The sequence below is a fragment of the Sminthopsis crassicaudata genome, chromosome 1 (assembly GCF_048593235.1).
Source record: "Sminthopsis crassicaudata isolate SCR6 chromosome 1, ASM4859323v1, whole genome shotgun sequence".
Taxonomy (NCBI): Eukaryota; Metazoa; Chordata; class Mammalia; order Dasyuromorphia; family Dasyuridae; genus Sminthopsis; species Sminthopsis crassicaudata.
The window spans coordinates 233,208,927-233,225,216 of record NC_133617.1 but is presented as its reverse complement, the minus strand read 5'-3'; the positions used below and the strand labels follow the sequence as shown (position 1 = coordinate 233,225,216).

The following is a 16,290-nucleotide window of genomic DNA, read 5'->3' as shown; positions in this document are numbered from 1 at the left end:
AAACTCCAAACCTGGATTATTTCCTCCTTTACTTCTACTGCAATTCAACAGATCTGGAAAAATCAAGAAACTATACACTTCACATCTGTACACTTCACATCTATTCCATATCTCAACTGAACCCGTCTCATCAATTTACCATTCCCTATACATACTTATATCTAATAATAGCCATCTCCAGGGTGGGGAGAAGGGAAAAAATTAACAGTGAACAGCAGAAAATAAAAAGAAATTTTTGAAAGAAGCACAAAGCAGAGAAACTTTGAAATCAGCATCCAGGAGCAATATAATTTATTTTTTAAAAAGTAAACAGTATGAAACATAAATTCATAGTTTTATAGTGGATCCTCTTTTAGGTTGTGTTGTGTACATGGAAATGTTCTCTTTTTAAAATCTTTATGCATTTGAGTTCAAAGTGATTTTAAAAAAAGAAATAAAAAATACAAGTTGATGTGATGGATGTGGCTCTTTTCAACAATGAGGTGATTCAAGGCAGTTCCAATTGACTTGTGATGGAAAGAGCCATCGGCCTCCAGAGAGAGAACTATGGAGACTGAATATGGATCAAAGCATAGAATAGTGCAGTAGATAGAGCACTGATCCAGGCATCAGGAATATCTTGAGTTCAAATCTAGCCTCAGATTACTAGCTGTGTGACCCTGGGCAAGTAATTTTACTTTTGAATATTTCAAATTCCTTCCCATAAAAAGGAGATGATAAGAGCACCTACATTCTAGGGTTATTTTGAGAATCAAATGAGATAATAATTGGAAAATGCTTAGCACAGGGACTGGCACATAGTAGGCATCATGTAAGTGTTAATTATTATTATTATTATGAATTTATCATCCTCCCCACTATCCAATAACCATCAGTGGCTACCTATCAATCTTCAGGATCTCTTTCCCTCTCCTTCCTCCCCTCCTCCCACTTCTCTCCCTTCTCCTCTTCTCTCTTTTCCCCTCCCCTACTTTTCTTCTTTTCTTTTCTCCTCTCTCTCTCCTTCCTCCCCTCCCTCTTTTCTTTCTCCCCCTCTCTTTCCCTGTCCCTTCCCCCTCCCCTTTTCTTTCTCTCCTCTTTTTCTTCTCTCTCTCTCTCTCTCTCTCTCTCTCTCTCTCTCTCTCTCTCTCTCTCGATAGAGATGTAAATATAGATATACACATTATATACTTTATATGATTTTGAGATACCACCTAGGGAAAGAAAAAGTCCTGTTAGTCAGAAAAGTTTAAAAAATTCTTAAAGTATATCTGAAGATGGATACACCAAAACAACAACAAAGAGGTAAAATGATCTTAAGTCAAGACAGTTTCAGATGGAAATTCAGAGAAATAAAAAGTGCTCATTTTATTTTTACTTGGATTTCAGGAGTAATTCGATCTTACATTTCTAAAAAAAAATTCCTCAGCATAATTATAATCAAATATGTTTTCAAAAACAACATTTTACATCATCATTGAATGAAGGTGTGCCCAAAGTCAAGACACCTAAATTTTCAGATGTGAAAATACTGGAAATAAGAGCTACAACTACTTCCTGAATAGGCATATAATGTGATTGCCATTGTAGTTCTATGACTTATTGGAAAGGAGACATTTATAAATTTACTATACCATCGTATTTGTTGTCTGCCTAACAAATATCAATTACACATACACAATTAGCTACAACAAATGAAAGCTTTCAGGAAAGGTGTTTTTGAAAGAAGAAAAGACGTTTTTCTTTTGAAATATGCAGTGATATAAGACTGCTATACCTTCACTGCAATTAGAACTACTGGCTGAAACTGTGACAACTGAAGGAATGACATTTCAATTAAGTTTCGCTTTTGATGAAAAGAAATCTTTTTGAGAGTGCTTATTAGCACAGTGTCTGGCACATAAGAGGATCTATTTAAATATATATCCCACTCCACTCCCCACTCCCACCTCTCCAAACGCTGGTTTTTGGTTTAAGTTCCTAAAATTAAAGCCAAAGAAAATTATTCATATTTGGTTACTATAAATATGTTAACTGAATACCATTTTTATTTAGAAAAAAATAAGGTGTTTAAAATTTACTGGAAATAGACTCAGATCAGGCTGAAATAGGAAAACACAAGTGTTTTTGAGATATCAAAAGATTATTGCACAGAAAACAGTTATTTCAGTAACTCCCCCCAATTTGTAGGAACAGGAGAGATTTTGTGGAGGGTTCTTGGGGGGGGAATTGTAAGGACTGAAAATTACCCCCAAACACACAACTACATGCATATATACTTCTCACTCTTAGTCTAATAACCACACCTGAAACGTAGACCTTGGGAGGTCCATTTGTCATTATCATCAAGTCCCTGTTCCTCTCTCCTCCTCCCACTTTGCAGGGCTAGACAGAGGAGCTGAACATGTTGCTGAACTTGGGCCACCTCACCTTTCCAACAGATAAGAGGCCCCTTGGACAGGACACCCTGGGAGCTTCTGACTAGGTAGTACTTTAAGTGCTTCTGCTTTTTGGGCTGCGTTGTGAGCTTCAAGTTGATATGGTTGGAAAACTCCGTGAAATACCGAAATCCTCTTTCTCCACAGCCTATGCAGTTTCCAGAAAACCCTAAAAGTGGGGGGGAGAAAGGGATCAAACACAAAACAGTCATTCTATTGACAAATGCCAGAATGCTGGGAAGGAAGAAGCAGACTGGATATGCTTTGTAAGTCAACTGGCTAGGTGAAAAGATGGAGTGGACAAAGTCAAATCAACATTTTTTCCCCAAGGTTTTAAGGTTAGTGAAAATACCTTTCAGCCTCAGTTTCCTCATCTATAAATGAAGATGAGAGGTTTGTTGTGAGGATCAAATGAGATAATACATACATCACTTTGATATATAAATACTATGATGATATGTAAGAAATAGGGTTTGGGGAGAAAAATAATACCCTTGGTCTTGAACTTATGACTTTGAAGAACAGTGAAATATCTGGGTGGAGAATGAAAGTAGAAATGGTAGCTTCTTAAACTTTTTCCATTCACCACCCTTTTTTTGTCCAAGAAATTTTTATATGACTCTAGGTATACTGGTAAATCAAATAAGTACACAAATCAAACATTTACTGATAATAAATTATACTTTTGCAAATCCCCACATTCAGTTATAAGACCCCATATTGAATCATGACCCACAATTTAAGAAGCCAAGCTCTAGAGTGTTGCATATATGCAGTATGGAGTTTGGGAAGGAGATGAGGCTTGCAAAACAACCCTTAGAGTTATGTGAAGAGGTGGTGGTGGTCAAAGCGACAGAAGTGAATGAGAAAATTTACTATTAGCAGGATTTAAGGAATACAACTCTGCTCTTCATTTTAAGGTTTATGACTTCAGTATACTAGAAATTTGGTTCAAAAATAACATATGCCTGTAAAATTATATCTACTTTCCATTACCATTTTATCTTTCTGATTTTGCTACTAAGTAGAGGAAAGTCATATTCTTTATTTGCATGGTAGTTTTTTTTTTTTTTTTTTTTGTTACCATAGGTCAATATGCTTTAAGGACAATAAGTACATTATCACAAATACCCTTCTGGAGTGCTTTAATGCTTATCAAAACCATCTATCAGAATTATGTATTTCTATAGTTGAAAGGATCATTGGCTGGCGTAGGACATACCCCATCCATGCTTTCTCAATATGTACATTCCTTGTCTTTCCAATAATCTCAATGGAAGGTCTATCCAGTGTTCAATAGTTCAGGAGCTCTCAACTTCTTTGGCAGTCTGATGAAGTCTTTTGACCCATTCTCAGAATGATGTTTTTAAATGCATAAAACAAGGGAGTAACCCTTTGGATGACTGGCAATTTTGACCCTTCTGAGATCATGGTGTTCCATGATTTGTAGCTGTGGAACATCACTGGAAAAATGCTGGTGTTAAAAAAATTTTGTTTTTGTAGTGAAGAATGACTTGGGGTCATGTGAAACTTTCTGAATTCAATTTAATTCTCTACTTCAATTCTAGGCCAAGTTCTTTATCTCTCTGAAGTGACTAGTCAATAATCAACAGTCAACAAAATTTCATTAAGCACTGTGCTAAACTCTGGGGATTCAAATAGGAACAAGAGATATAATTCTTGCCTTCAAAGAATTTACAATCTAATGAGGGAAGACAATACACAAAAAAAGAAGCTGAAAAGGAGCTCCTCTTCCCCCTCACCTAGGGCATTTGACCTGGGGGTAGGGAAGAAATGATTTTGTGGGATTCTAATGGATAATGCAGAAACACTTAGAAAGTTCTAAGCCCTCTCTGAAAGATAGCTTTGGGATGAGTTTATTGCTCCTCCCTCCAAACCTCCAGGCAAAGGGGAAAGGCAATTAAGGGTGCTAGAAAGTATCAAAGATTAATCAATTTTCATAATAATGAGATTTCTGGTGATGAAGTAATGACTCAAGATACATAATCTGGGAGATAAATATTCTCCATTCACAGTATTTTTTTTCTTATGTGGATTGTTAAACAAAAGTTTTGTGAATGGCTGGAAAATCACTAAGAAGGCCTATGCAATTAGCAAAATGGCAGACACAAATGAAATCCTCTGGAGAAACTTAGGATCTCTATGGAATCTCCTTTCCTGTTTGGATATTGTTGAAGTCATTTTGCATAACATGGGACAAAACATTTAAAGAGCATGTTTGCCTGTTTCCTGTAGTGCAAGATATTTAAAACTGGAGGGTTGCTGAATACATTTAAATCTGTTGCTATATCTCAAGGAATGTTCCAACACCCTGTTGGAAGAGACCCTTTCAATTTGCAGTTTGTCCTATGAAACATAACTTTTTTTATAATGGCTTTTTAATAATCTTTTTTAAAAAGTAAAATCAACAAACAATAACATATTGGAATCTGGATTTCTCTACATGTTCCCCTCAACTACAGGACTGCAGGCTGATGTGCTGTAACAATCCATCTGGGAAAAATCAACTTGTTTCTTTTTCTCATACCTTCCCCATGTCTATAAAGATTTTATGTAGATGAGCTAGATGGATTGATTGTATTCTTTGCCTGCTGAGTCACCTTCTTTAGCACTGTGATCTATAATCTTTTCCATTTTAAAAAATGTTTTCCTCTTTGAGATATATTGAAAACTTTCCTGAGACTCTTTAATTATGTATCTCCAACATGGATTTCTTTTGTTCAGTTTAGCTCATTTTCCCAATTTCATCTTATTTCTTTATCCTTGTTTAGGACATTAGGTACTGAAGTGTTAGAGTACAAATATATTTCCATTGTCGGGACTGATAAGAAGAAATCACTACAGAAACACTGACTAATATGTTCCATTTCATGACTTCTTGTTATTCTCCTTGCAATTTCATCTATAAATACTCTCAGAATGATCTGACTTAGTTGAGTCTTCCACAATTTTATTCAAGGGGGTATTTTACCTCTACTGTTTTTTACTATTTTGTGGAATGACATATTGATCACGATTTGTCATCTTTCTCCATAATACATTTTATTATATGAGCCTGTGTTCTTAAACCAGTGTTTGGTTTGGTAGATAGACCAATAAAAATAAAAAATTAGCAAGTCACTATCTAGGCTCTTTTAGCCCCTCCCTCCTATTTAGTCAACTGTTTTATATCCGCTAAATTTAAAGAAGTCAAATAATTTTTAAAAATTTAATTTCATCCATTTCACATTTTTCGCTAAAGCTGTAATAACTGTCTACACCCTGGTGTAGTGGATAGAGAGCTAGACTTTGACCCTGACTTATATACTTATTATCTGTATAATCATGGGCAATGCATGTAACATTTCTCAGACTCAATTTTGTCATCTGTATAATGGGATAGTTTATGGAGTCATGGTAGCTCGGTGGAACAATGGATAGAGCGCTGGACTTAGAATCAGGATACCTGAGTTAAAATCTGGCCTGAAACACTTAGTAGGTATGTGACCCTGGGCGAGTTATTTAACCCTATTTGCTTCAGTTTTCTCATCTATAAAAAGAATTGGCAAACAATTCTAGTATCTTTGCCAAGAAAATCCCAAATGAGGTCATGAAGAATTGGACAGGACTTCAGCAAGTAACAACAATAACAATATCAAACATATAGGCAGTGGTTTATAGAAGTCCAGCTCAGAAGCAATTGTTAAGTTTTCATTGTGTGCACTGATATCACTGGAATGAACAATGCTACAAATAAGGACTTAATTTACTATTTTGTTGATTGTCTAAAGTCGGAAGAAAGGGACAGAGAAAATATAAGTAATCCAAAAATAATAAGTATTAAGTTAAGTATTTAACTAGCACACCTCTATATGTAGGTTTCCTACATGAGTCTTCTTCTGACCCTCCCAGTTGCTAATATCCTTCCAAATCACTCTGTATTTACTTCATATACATACATATGTATTTTTTTCCAATGTAATGTAAGCTTATTAAAGGTAGGGGACTTTTGTTTCTCTCTTTGAATGTCCAGTGTCTAGCACATAGTACACAGTAGATGCTTAATAAATAAAAAATTTTAAATGAAATCACAAATATCAAGTTCTTTGAAAACCTAAATGTGCTGAATATATATTTGTATGTACATAAAAGGCAGCTATTATTATCTCTCTTCTCATAATCATTTACATTGACCGTATGTCATTTATTAAAGGCATACTATGTGTGTGTGTGTGTGTGTGTGTGTGTGTGTGTGTGTGAAATTTTTACCTGACCTCGGATATATAGGTATATAAAATAGTTCCATCATATTGAGAAACTAAAAAATAAATTTTGAAGTAGTTTTTATATATTCTGAAAACCTATAAAAGTCTGCTTAACCAAATCTCTTAATTCGGATAAATATTCTGAGAAGAGTAAAGCTAAAAATGTTAAATGCTTCACCATTCTTCTTTAGTTTTTCTCCTAAAGTGAATTTCTTTTCAATGAATAAATTCCATGTGAAGGACTACCATATATATGTATGTATAGATGAGAGAAAAGAGTGTGGAATATAGTCAAACCAAGTGGTTCATGTACATACATAGGAGTTTAGTTATATGCAATCACCTCACCCAGAGAAATGTGCATTTCTAGGAATATTTACAACCTGTTATGACTGGTAGAGAGTAAAAGTTTCCAAGAAGTGGGTGTGACAGAGAATATCTAACTAATATCTCATGATTTATATCTGCTGAGAGGAGGGACAAATGTTACTGTGGAACTAGTTTACCTCTGTGGTTCATATTCCAGTACCTTTCCTCTTAATTATTTTCTATTTGTCATGTATATAGTTGCTTTGTTTATATTTGTTTGCATATCATCTCCTTCATTAGAATATAAACTCCTTGAGGGCAAGTATCATCTTTTGCCTCTTTCTGTATATCCACTTAGTTCCTGGCACACAACAGGTGCTTAATTAATGTTTAGTAATCGATTGATGTGTTTATGTGGTTGACTATACTTTCTAAAAGACTGTTATGGCAAGAAAGTTTAGGTCACCCAGGTCTGACTTCTTTTCTGAGCACTTCTAGCATGTGTCCTGCTGCATATCTCAAGATTGGAAATTCAGAATAATCATGTGGCTTGATCTTAAATAATTCCCTATCTTGTTTCTTTTTTTTTTTTTTTTTTTTTTTTGCTTTGTTCAATTAATCATACTTTGATTACCTTCCTGTGATAACTTTGCTGATTTCCCCTGTCTCAGCTAGACAAATACAATGAGTAAATTCTTACTTTTCTTTCTATGACTGTAATTTTAAATAAATGTAGATTTAAAAAACTCATTTTGAGCAAGAAGCTAAGAAGGGTTCCAGATACTCACCTAAAAGTGCATTTTTTCCATGATCATCTGGCAGGAATCTTTTGTCTACAGCGCAAACTAAAATATGTTCAGGAAGATTTGGAGACTTGGCACCCACTAGAAGGAAACCTGCAGGGATCTCAATTTGTTCCATACACAGGGACACTAAACGTAAATCTTTTCCTGCTTGACAAAAGCCTAAAAAACAGCCCAGGAAAGGAAAAAAAAAAAAAAAAAAAAAGAAAGAAAGAAAGAAAGAAAAAGAAAAACAGGATAAAAAATACAGGAAGAATAAAGTTTTTGGTTTTTCTAAATAACCCTTCTGGTTATATTGAAGGTCAAGTTATTGCCCAAAGAAAATAGGGTATGTCACTATTGAACATTAAAATAGAGGCCTCCAAAATGTAGATAAATACAGATTTAACAGCTATCTCATTAGAAACCTGTCTGCTCAGTTTCAAGGCAAAGTTGATGACTTGTATGACCTACTGTGACCAACAGAAGTTGTTCTTCAGCCCAATATCAGTAAAGTTTGATTCACTAATAGCTCCTACCCACTTCTTGGCAGTCTGGTAAAACCTATGGAACTCTTTTGATAGTCATGTTTCTAAATGCATAAAATAAATGACAGGATTACAAAAGAAACCAATTATGGCAAAATGCAATTATAATAATACATATATATGTTAGAATACATACATATACAGTTAGTAGTTTCCCTTCTGATTTTTATACATATATGACTATATATAAAACTTTTCTCTTCTCTCCTCATATAATGTATGTAATATATAATAATTATATATATATGTATTATGTACATATACATATATAATCACTAACATTTATATAGCACCTTAAAGTTTATAAAGTGTTTTATAAGTCATCTCATGTGATCTTTACAACAATCCTATAAGGCAGGTGCCATTTTATTATCCCCATTTTACAGATAAGGAAATAAGTTGAGAAAGGTTAGCTCGAAAGTGTCTGAAGAAGGATGGAATGACTTTCTGATTCCATGTTTGGTACTCTTTCAACTGCCACACAGGTGTGTATATGTGAACAAGTATATAACCACCACAGATGTGTTTATGAGTATATACACACATGTATAAACACACATATTATATATACATTTATATACACATACTTAAACCACAGATACAGAAACAAACACATATAAATACATAAACAACTGGACAAATTATCCTAATCTGTGGCATTCCCAGGTCATAGGTTCACAAGATCAGTGGTAGGATAAAAATTCTGTAAAATCAATCAATTCACAAACATTTATTCAGTACCTACTATGTGCCAGGTAGTATGCTAAGCAGTGAAATGATAAAGAGAATGCAATCTATCAATCAAAGTCTGAGAAGACCCACATACTGATATACTATGCAATAGACCTAGTTTTCTGGCTCTAATAATGGGGCTTTCTGCTCCTTGCCCATCCCTCTGTTGTTTCATATATATAAATAATCAAAAGAGAAATAACTAATTGTATGTGTACATATTTACATATGTACATTTGCTGCTTTTCTAGTTCATCTACCAGGGAGATACATAGAGAAGCAACAGACTACCTGAAAGAATATGTGTATAAGAACAGAATGTGTATCAAATTTTCAGCAAATTTTGTCATAAGGAGAGAATGGACCAGCTTTGCTATAAATATGCTGTACAGCACTGTAGGAACTGCTTCATCTTTTGGTTAGCACATTCCAAATATTTGATGATCTGAAGATCTCAGGATTTAGAGCCAAAAGCACCTTAGACATTATCTTGTTCATTCTCCCATCCTTCACTTTGCAGACAAGGAAAATGAGGCCAGGAGGGGCTAAATGAATTGTCCAAAGTCACACAAGCAGATGTAGGCCATCAAAAATGAAAATAAAAATAAAGGTTTTTGGAGATGATATTAGATTTTGGCTGTAATATATAATTGGGCAATGGAGTGGAAAAGGAAATGGAGAGAAACAATTTTCCCTAAATAATAGCAGACTGCTTAGAAAATCAAATGATGTGTACTAGAAAAAGTTCTGAAACTACCACTGGGCATAGTAAATTACTGGAGACTGAAGGTCTGAAGCATTGGCTTAGTGGTTATCTCAGATACATCTATTTACACACACACACACATACACACACACACACACACACACACACACACACAGCAATGGAATTTGGGTAGAGAGCAAAGGCACCTCAAATGCTTACTTTTAGATCAGAAAAGTCATTATCCCTCTAATATAAAATCCTTATCTTTAGGAGATAGATGGATACTTTTGATAGAAATCTATTATCCTTAGAAAGCATGTTTCTCTTTCTTCATATCTAGGTCACCAAGACAATGGGCTGGGAAGTAAATGGCAAACCCATTCCAGTATATTTGCCAAGAAAACCCCAAATGGGGTCATGGAGAATGAAGTACAACTGACATGACTCAAAAACAAGTTAAAATCTAGAAACCTGTCAACCATAAAATTATCTTATCCAGTGACAAAACTAAGTTTAGAATTTAGGTTTTAGGACTCTTCCTTTTTCTCACTTTCTTGTCTTTCCTGCTCTCTCATAGCTATTCCAACCATGTGATCTTGATTTTTCAGAGTCCCATTTTGAAGAGGGGAAGAGAAGAAAAAATATAATCTTTTTGCAAGACTTTGCAAAAAGAATATTCTTGGTTAAACCATATGTTCCAATTTTGGGTTAGGAAAATATGGTCACCATGTCTATAAATTTCTCTGTATCTTAAACTCACAGAAGACAACTTGGGTCCAAACAAGTCTTAAGTCAAAGAAAATGTGGAATGAGCTTCAGGATCAAGGATAACAGTGGAATCAAAAGAAGAGTCTGAACCAGGTTTGTAACTATGGAAGAAAATAAGGCTGTCAATGATATTGAGACCATTTTATGATATGATTTTACTTTATTAAAATTTTAATTCAACTTCTCATTTTGGGAATTTGCTTCCACTTATCATGTGTATGTAAACTTTGATAAAACTAACTCACAAGGAAAATCACAATATAAAAGCTTCAAGAATAGCATGCTATGTATTTCACCGTTTGTTGTTTTGGGGAGGGGGAACAGGAGAACAGAGGGAGGAGAATTTGGAATGCAGGGTTTTGCAAAGGTGAATGTTGAAAACTATCTTTGCTATATTTGGAAAATAAATGTATTTGGAAAAATAAAATAGTATAGAATTATATATTATAATTATAGTCTTAAATGAAAGGGAGATGTATGATAAGGCAATGAAGCTGAAACTGTTAGTCATCAGTCAAAATCTCAATGGCAGAAATATGCAAACTTTTTTGATGTATGTCCCTGTGGGGTGTGTGTGTGTGTGTGTGCCCTAAGCCTATAAACAGCAAACATCAAATATTCAATTAAAAACCTAAACCTCAATACTTAAAAAAAAAAACTTAGACTACAAAAGCAGCAGCAACTCAGATATACATCTAAAATGATCTCTGAATATGACCCTATGTAGGGAGGCTTACAAAAGGTTCACTCTGCTGGTGAGGGGGGCCCAAGGAAGCAATCTCGGCTTAGAATATTTGCTGTATACACATGATATAAGAAGACCAACACCTGCACACAGAGATAACAGCTTCTTTAGTTAGCCTTGCTAACAAAATACTTTTGTGGGAACAACACCAAAAATTAGAAAGCAATAGAAAACAAAACACTACATATGTGACAGACAAGGAGAAATATAAATTTCTCACAAAAAATTTTTTTTTCTGTCAAAAGTAAAAGGGAGATAGCAAATAGCTGTTAAGACCTTCATCTGCATTTCTTTGGGAAAACAATCAAGGATTTCACTTCACAGGGTTGGATTTGCATCCTTCAATTATCTCCAACTGGAAGCTTACTGAGTGAGCTAAAATGGGGGGGGGGAAAGTTTACTAAAACAGCTCTAAACACAAACAAAAGTAATCAAAGCCAGTATTCCAAAGTCAAAGATTTTCCTTCCCTTCCCACTGAATGTATATAATCAATAGCCTCACAGAGGGGTTCAAACTTGCAATGGACTTGGAAATTTACATAAGATTTTAGCAGCAAAAATTTACATCTAAATAGTAGTTTCTCAGAAACTCTTCGGGTGTTAAGTACCTGTTTATCTAATTGCCTCCAAAAATGGTCTTTATGCCCTAGGTAAATAGAGGATTTCTTGGTAAAGCTAAGGTCTTTTTCATTAGCAGTAGTCATTCTAATCATGGCTATTTTAAACTATCAAAATGACAATATTATCTTATGGATAACATTTCTCTCAGAATAGGCCCTTCTGAAATAATTATAAGAAATTAGAAACTTTCAGCGAGGATATTCTACATGGGGAAGCCTCAAACAAATGTCTCATTTAAAAAGTATAGATAGGATTTTACTTGTGAAAAATTTTAAACCAGGAAACTTGGGGGAAAAGAACATTAAACAAAGAGGTTTGATGCTTCCCAGTGTGCCTGCAGGAATCTAAGTTGAAGACCAGAATTTAAGGTAGCTCTCTATTTGGAGGCTGTGCTTGACTATTCTCAGGAAAACATTTTGCCTCCCACTTTCTCACTTTCCTTATCAGTTAAATAACTGTTATCCCCATTTCTAGTTTCCTTGTGTAACTTTTTGGTGAGATTATGCATCAACTGCCTTAAAATCCACCTCATTTTTATTCTATGAAATAAGAATTTTCTAGGTGGATCCAGAGTAACTTGCCACATTTAATTATTCTCCTACAACTTAGTTCTCAATGAAAACCTTAAAACCACTCAAAAGGACCTAATGTTGAACAGAGAGCTGAGTTAATATCTGTTTAATACTTAGCTGCTGACTAACTCATGGACACAATTTTAGTATATACTGTGGTTAAAGTTATGACACCTTCCTTTCTCAGTAGTTTAGATACCTGGAAAGCACATCTTAAAAGAAGTTTTGCAGGTAAGTAGAAAAAAAATATATACTGAGACAACTTCCATTACTGATTAGCATGGAACACACCTCCTCCTTAAAGTCTATGTTAAAGAAATGCTGATTAATAGATTAAAATCCCAAGTCTAATCAATAATTTTTGGAAGTAGGACCAAAAGAAAAAGTCATTTCTAAGGGAGGACTATTCAATTTATGAGTACAGTAGCTCCATATACTGATTTACATTTAATAGTGCCAGATTTTAATTATACATAAAATCTACTTAATAATGTATTTTGAGGATTAGCTAGGTCTCATCTTTCAGCTGTCTTTTGGATATTTTACTTCTCCATGGCAAAGTGTACCAGGAGGGACAGGATAAGCAAATAGTATTCCAATTATAATACAGATCTAATTTTTCTGGCCTTACTTATTAAAGTTTATCTCAGTTGTTTTCCAAGCACAAGCTCTGCGAGGAAAGGTCTGAAAATATTCATAAGAATCCAGATATTCAAATATCCCTATTTTCACTTTATACACGCTTTTTTTTTTTTAATCAGAGTGTGATTCTAAAGGACAGAACTATGACAATAAATGGAAGCCACAGAATCAGATTTTCTATTTAGAATAAGGAATGACTTAGTTACCATTAGAGCTTTCTGAAAAAGAAAGTAGCTGGTCCACTCTATTTTTGTAGATGTTCACATAAAGACTGGTGACTACTTGCCTAGGATGTTGCTAGGACTCATATTTTGGTATAAAAATGGATTGGAAAACCAATGAGCTTCTTTCCAACTGTAACTCTAAAATTTTAAGATTTCTTAATTAATTATGGTTACTTGCAATTAATTCAATATATGAGGTTTTACTATAGTTACTTTGTCAGAGGCCATGTTAAAATGAACAGCTAAATGATAGGGGAGAAAGAGAAGTAATTTAACCTGCAGTATAATGCACATATAATATGAATTATATAAGCACCTTACAACAGACCTTTTCATTTTTGTTAGAATGAAGTCAAAGTGTCTGTCAGGAGAATAGATGGACAGTAAATTAAATTTTAGTAAATTTAGTAAGTTAAAATTTAGGAGGTTGTTGGGATACTTTGGATATTATGATATATTGGAAGTCCTAGATTTGCAATCAGAAGACCTACATTCAAGTCTTGATCCTACCATTATTTAATATGTTACTTGAACAAATAATTTTATATCAGTTAGACTCAATTTCCTCATGTAGAATAATGACGAGCATCTATATATCACTTTAAAATTTGCAAAGATCCCTAAAAATATTACCTAATTTTATCCTTACAACTATTCTGGAAAGTTGGGATTCTTATTATCTACATTTTAGAGATGAAGCCCAACACTCTATCCACTGGGTCACCTAGTTGCTTATTAAAATGTGTATAAATACAATCTATTATCATTGTTACTGTTGCTAAAAATTTGTTGAGCAGAATTAAAAAAAATTATATGCAAGTCAATCACTATTTTCCATAAATTCCCAAGATATATCCTTTATGATCAGAAATCAATAGTTCAATAAAAAAAGAAAGCAAAGAAAACTCACCATCTGTAGTGCAAGACCCTTCTGGGGCAGGCTTTTGTGAATAGGGAATTGGAGGGCTATTTGAATCTGACATTTCATCATCTTCCTCTTCATCTTCCATTTCATTAGCAGTTGGGTTGTTAGAAAAGTCCAGACTTCCATTTTGAGTGTAGCGGTGTACCAGTTCTTTATCCAGATCTTCCACTTTGGGTTTGATATCTGAGTAAGCAAACAAACTGGACTCATTAAAAAAATGCCTTGAGGGAAAAAAAATTCCAGCAGAAAATTAAATTCTCTGGAAGTTGTGTCTCAAGGAAGTGAGACAATTTCAAGCATTGATTCAGAAAGCTCCAAAATTGGAAACTCTTTTAAGAGCAAGGAAGGCCACAATGTTGGTATTGAGTTTTGGGAGCTTACCTGCAGGAGAGAAGGGGTGCTGGTCAGGGTCCAAATAGAGCTGAGAAAAAATTGGCCTTGGTACAACACTACTACATCTCAAGGAGGCTTCTATGGAATTGTGAAGGGCTTCTTCAAACCGGGCAGATTTCAGTTGCCCTGCATATGAATTCCCCATGATCTAAAATAAACAAACAAATGAATGAATGGAGAATATATACAAATGAATGCAGTAGGAAGAGATCATCAATGTAAATTATATTTATACACATTATAAATTCTGTCCTACCTTTCCTTATTGACAAAACACTTATATAGTTATGAAACTAATTCTTCTATTCAGAGTTACTGTTTTTAATAATAATAGGCAAATATTTTAGGTTGGTCAACTATGCCTGTTACAAAAAAAGGCCCTCTCTATTTAAAACCTGTAGAGATTCTCATTTAATGAAGAACAAACAACCACCACCTACTTATTCTATTCCTCTCCCCAGCTTCATGGAAATATTCTATAACAAGGGAACTTAATATTATGGCTGTTTCCACAAGCGTTGGCCGGTTTCCCTATTATTGGCACAGTCTCACTAGGAGAACGTAATAAATGATAATAAACTTTCCAAGAACATAGTACCAATGGTTTTTGTTTTTTGTTTGTTTGTTTGTTTGTTTGTTTGTTTTTGGTTCTGGGAATAGATTATCTTTATGTTTCACAAAGACTATATCAAATGAACTCAATCTCTGTAATCCCCAAATGCTATAGAAAACTCTGTAAGGTCACAGACAGAAAGATGCATTTTCTAACTGGCACTATATTCTAAGCTCTGTTAGTTTGTAATGTACGCTTGGACACATACATCGAACCATGATCTCCTCATTGCAAGTAATCTCTCTAATAATGCAAAACCCAATACATACATACTATCATGTCTTCTCAAGCCGTGAAACTTTTGTTGCCATTCCCTGTGAGGAATTGTGATTCTCTGTGGGGAGCTGACCCATAATGAATGGGAGACTTTTTCAAGATTCTTTGATACTAGGTCAAGATTTCTTGATAAAATTATCTACTGGTCCTCAGCTCATTCATTACATGACCAAATCACTTCAATTTCTAGTCATAAATCTCTCTGAGTATCTTTGTCAGTTATTTCTAGCTATAGCCATATTTAATACAGATCTTAGAACCTTGGAAGCATTTAGCATATAATTGTTGATTGAATTAGTACTATTTTCTTAGTCACTTTGAATAAGGATTTGATAATAAAGGTATAAAGGCAAAGTCCTCATTTAATGCCCTAAAATCTTGTTATGCATAAATTCAGGAATACTCAAATAAGTCTCTACAACTCATGCGCTGCCTTTCTTAACACTTACTTCTATCTTTATAGCACAGAGGCCCTCTACAGCCGGGGGTCTCAAGCTCATGTAAAGATTGAGCCCTCTAAACCATATATAAGGATCCCTGCCAGTTTCATATTGACTTAGAAATTTGATTGTATTTTTAAAATTTATTAAAAATATTCCTTATTTTTAAAGTATATTTATAATCTAGTGCTGCTGGTGTCTGACACCTCTGCTCTACAAATTTTCTAAGTAGAATGGAAAAAGTGATTCATAATTTCTTAAGATCTAAAAATGTAAAAACCTGAAGTCTTAGATTAACAAAATTTACAGCAT

At 34.2% G+C, this 16,290-nt stretch overlaps 1 protein-coding gene across 7 annotated transcripts in view; it reads right to left on the bottom strand.

The window, feature by feature from the left end:
* The window catches only part of GREB1L (GREB1 like retinoic acid receptor coactivator), a 286,115-nt gene that overhangs the window by 100,897 nt on the left and 168,928 nt on the right, over positions 1 to 16,290 (bottom strand). For 4 of the 7 annotated variants that reach the window (XM_074276314.1, XM_074276303.1, XM_074276331.1 and 1 more), the window contains 4 exons: positions 14,638 to 14,797; positions 14,242 to 14,439; positions 7,780 to 7,956; positions 2,410 to 2,586 (listed from right to left, as the gene is read on the bottom strand). In XM_074276314.1, coding sequence (XP_074132415.1) covers positions 2,410 to 2,586; positions 7,780 to 7,956; positions 14,242 to 14,439; positions 14,638 to 14,794 — 709 coding nt within the window. In that variant the 5' untranslated portion in view covers positions 14,795 to 14,797. The remainder of the gene's footprint in view (positions 1 to 2,409; positions 2,587 to 7,779; positions 7,957 to 14,241; positions 14,440 to 14,637; positions 14,798 to 16,290) is intronic. The other 3 variants (XM_074276350.1, XM_074276355.1, XM_074276341.1) reach the window with 2 other exon arrangements.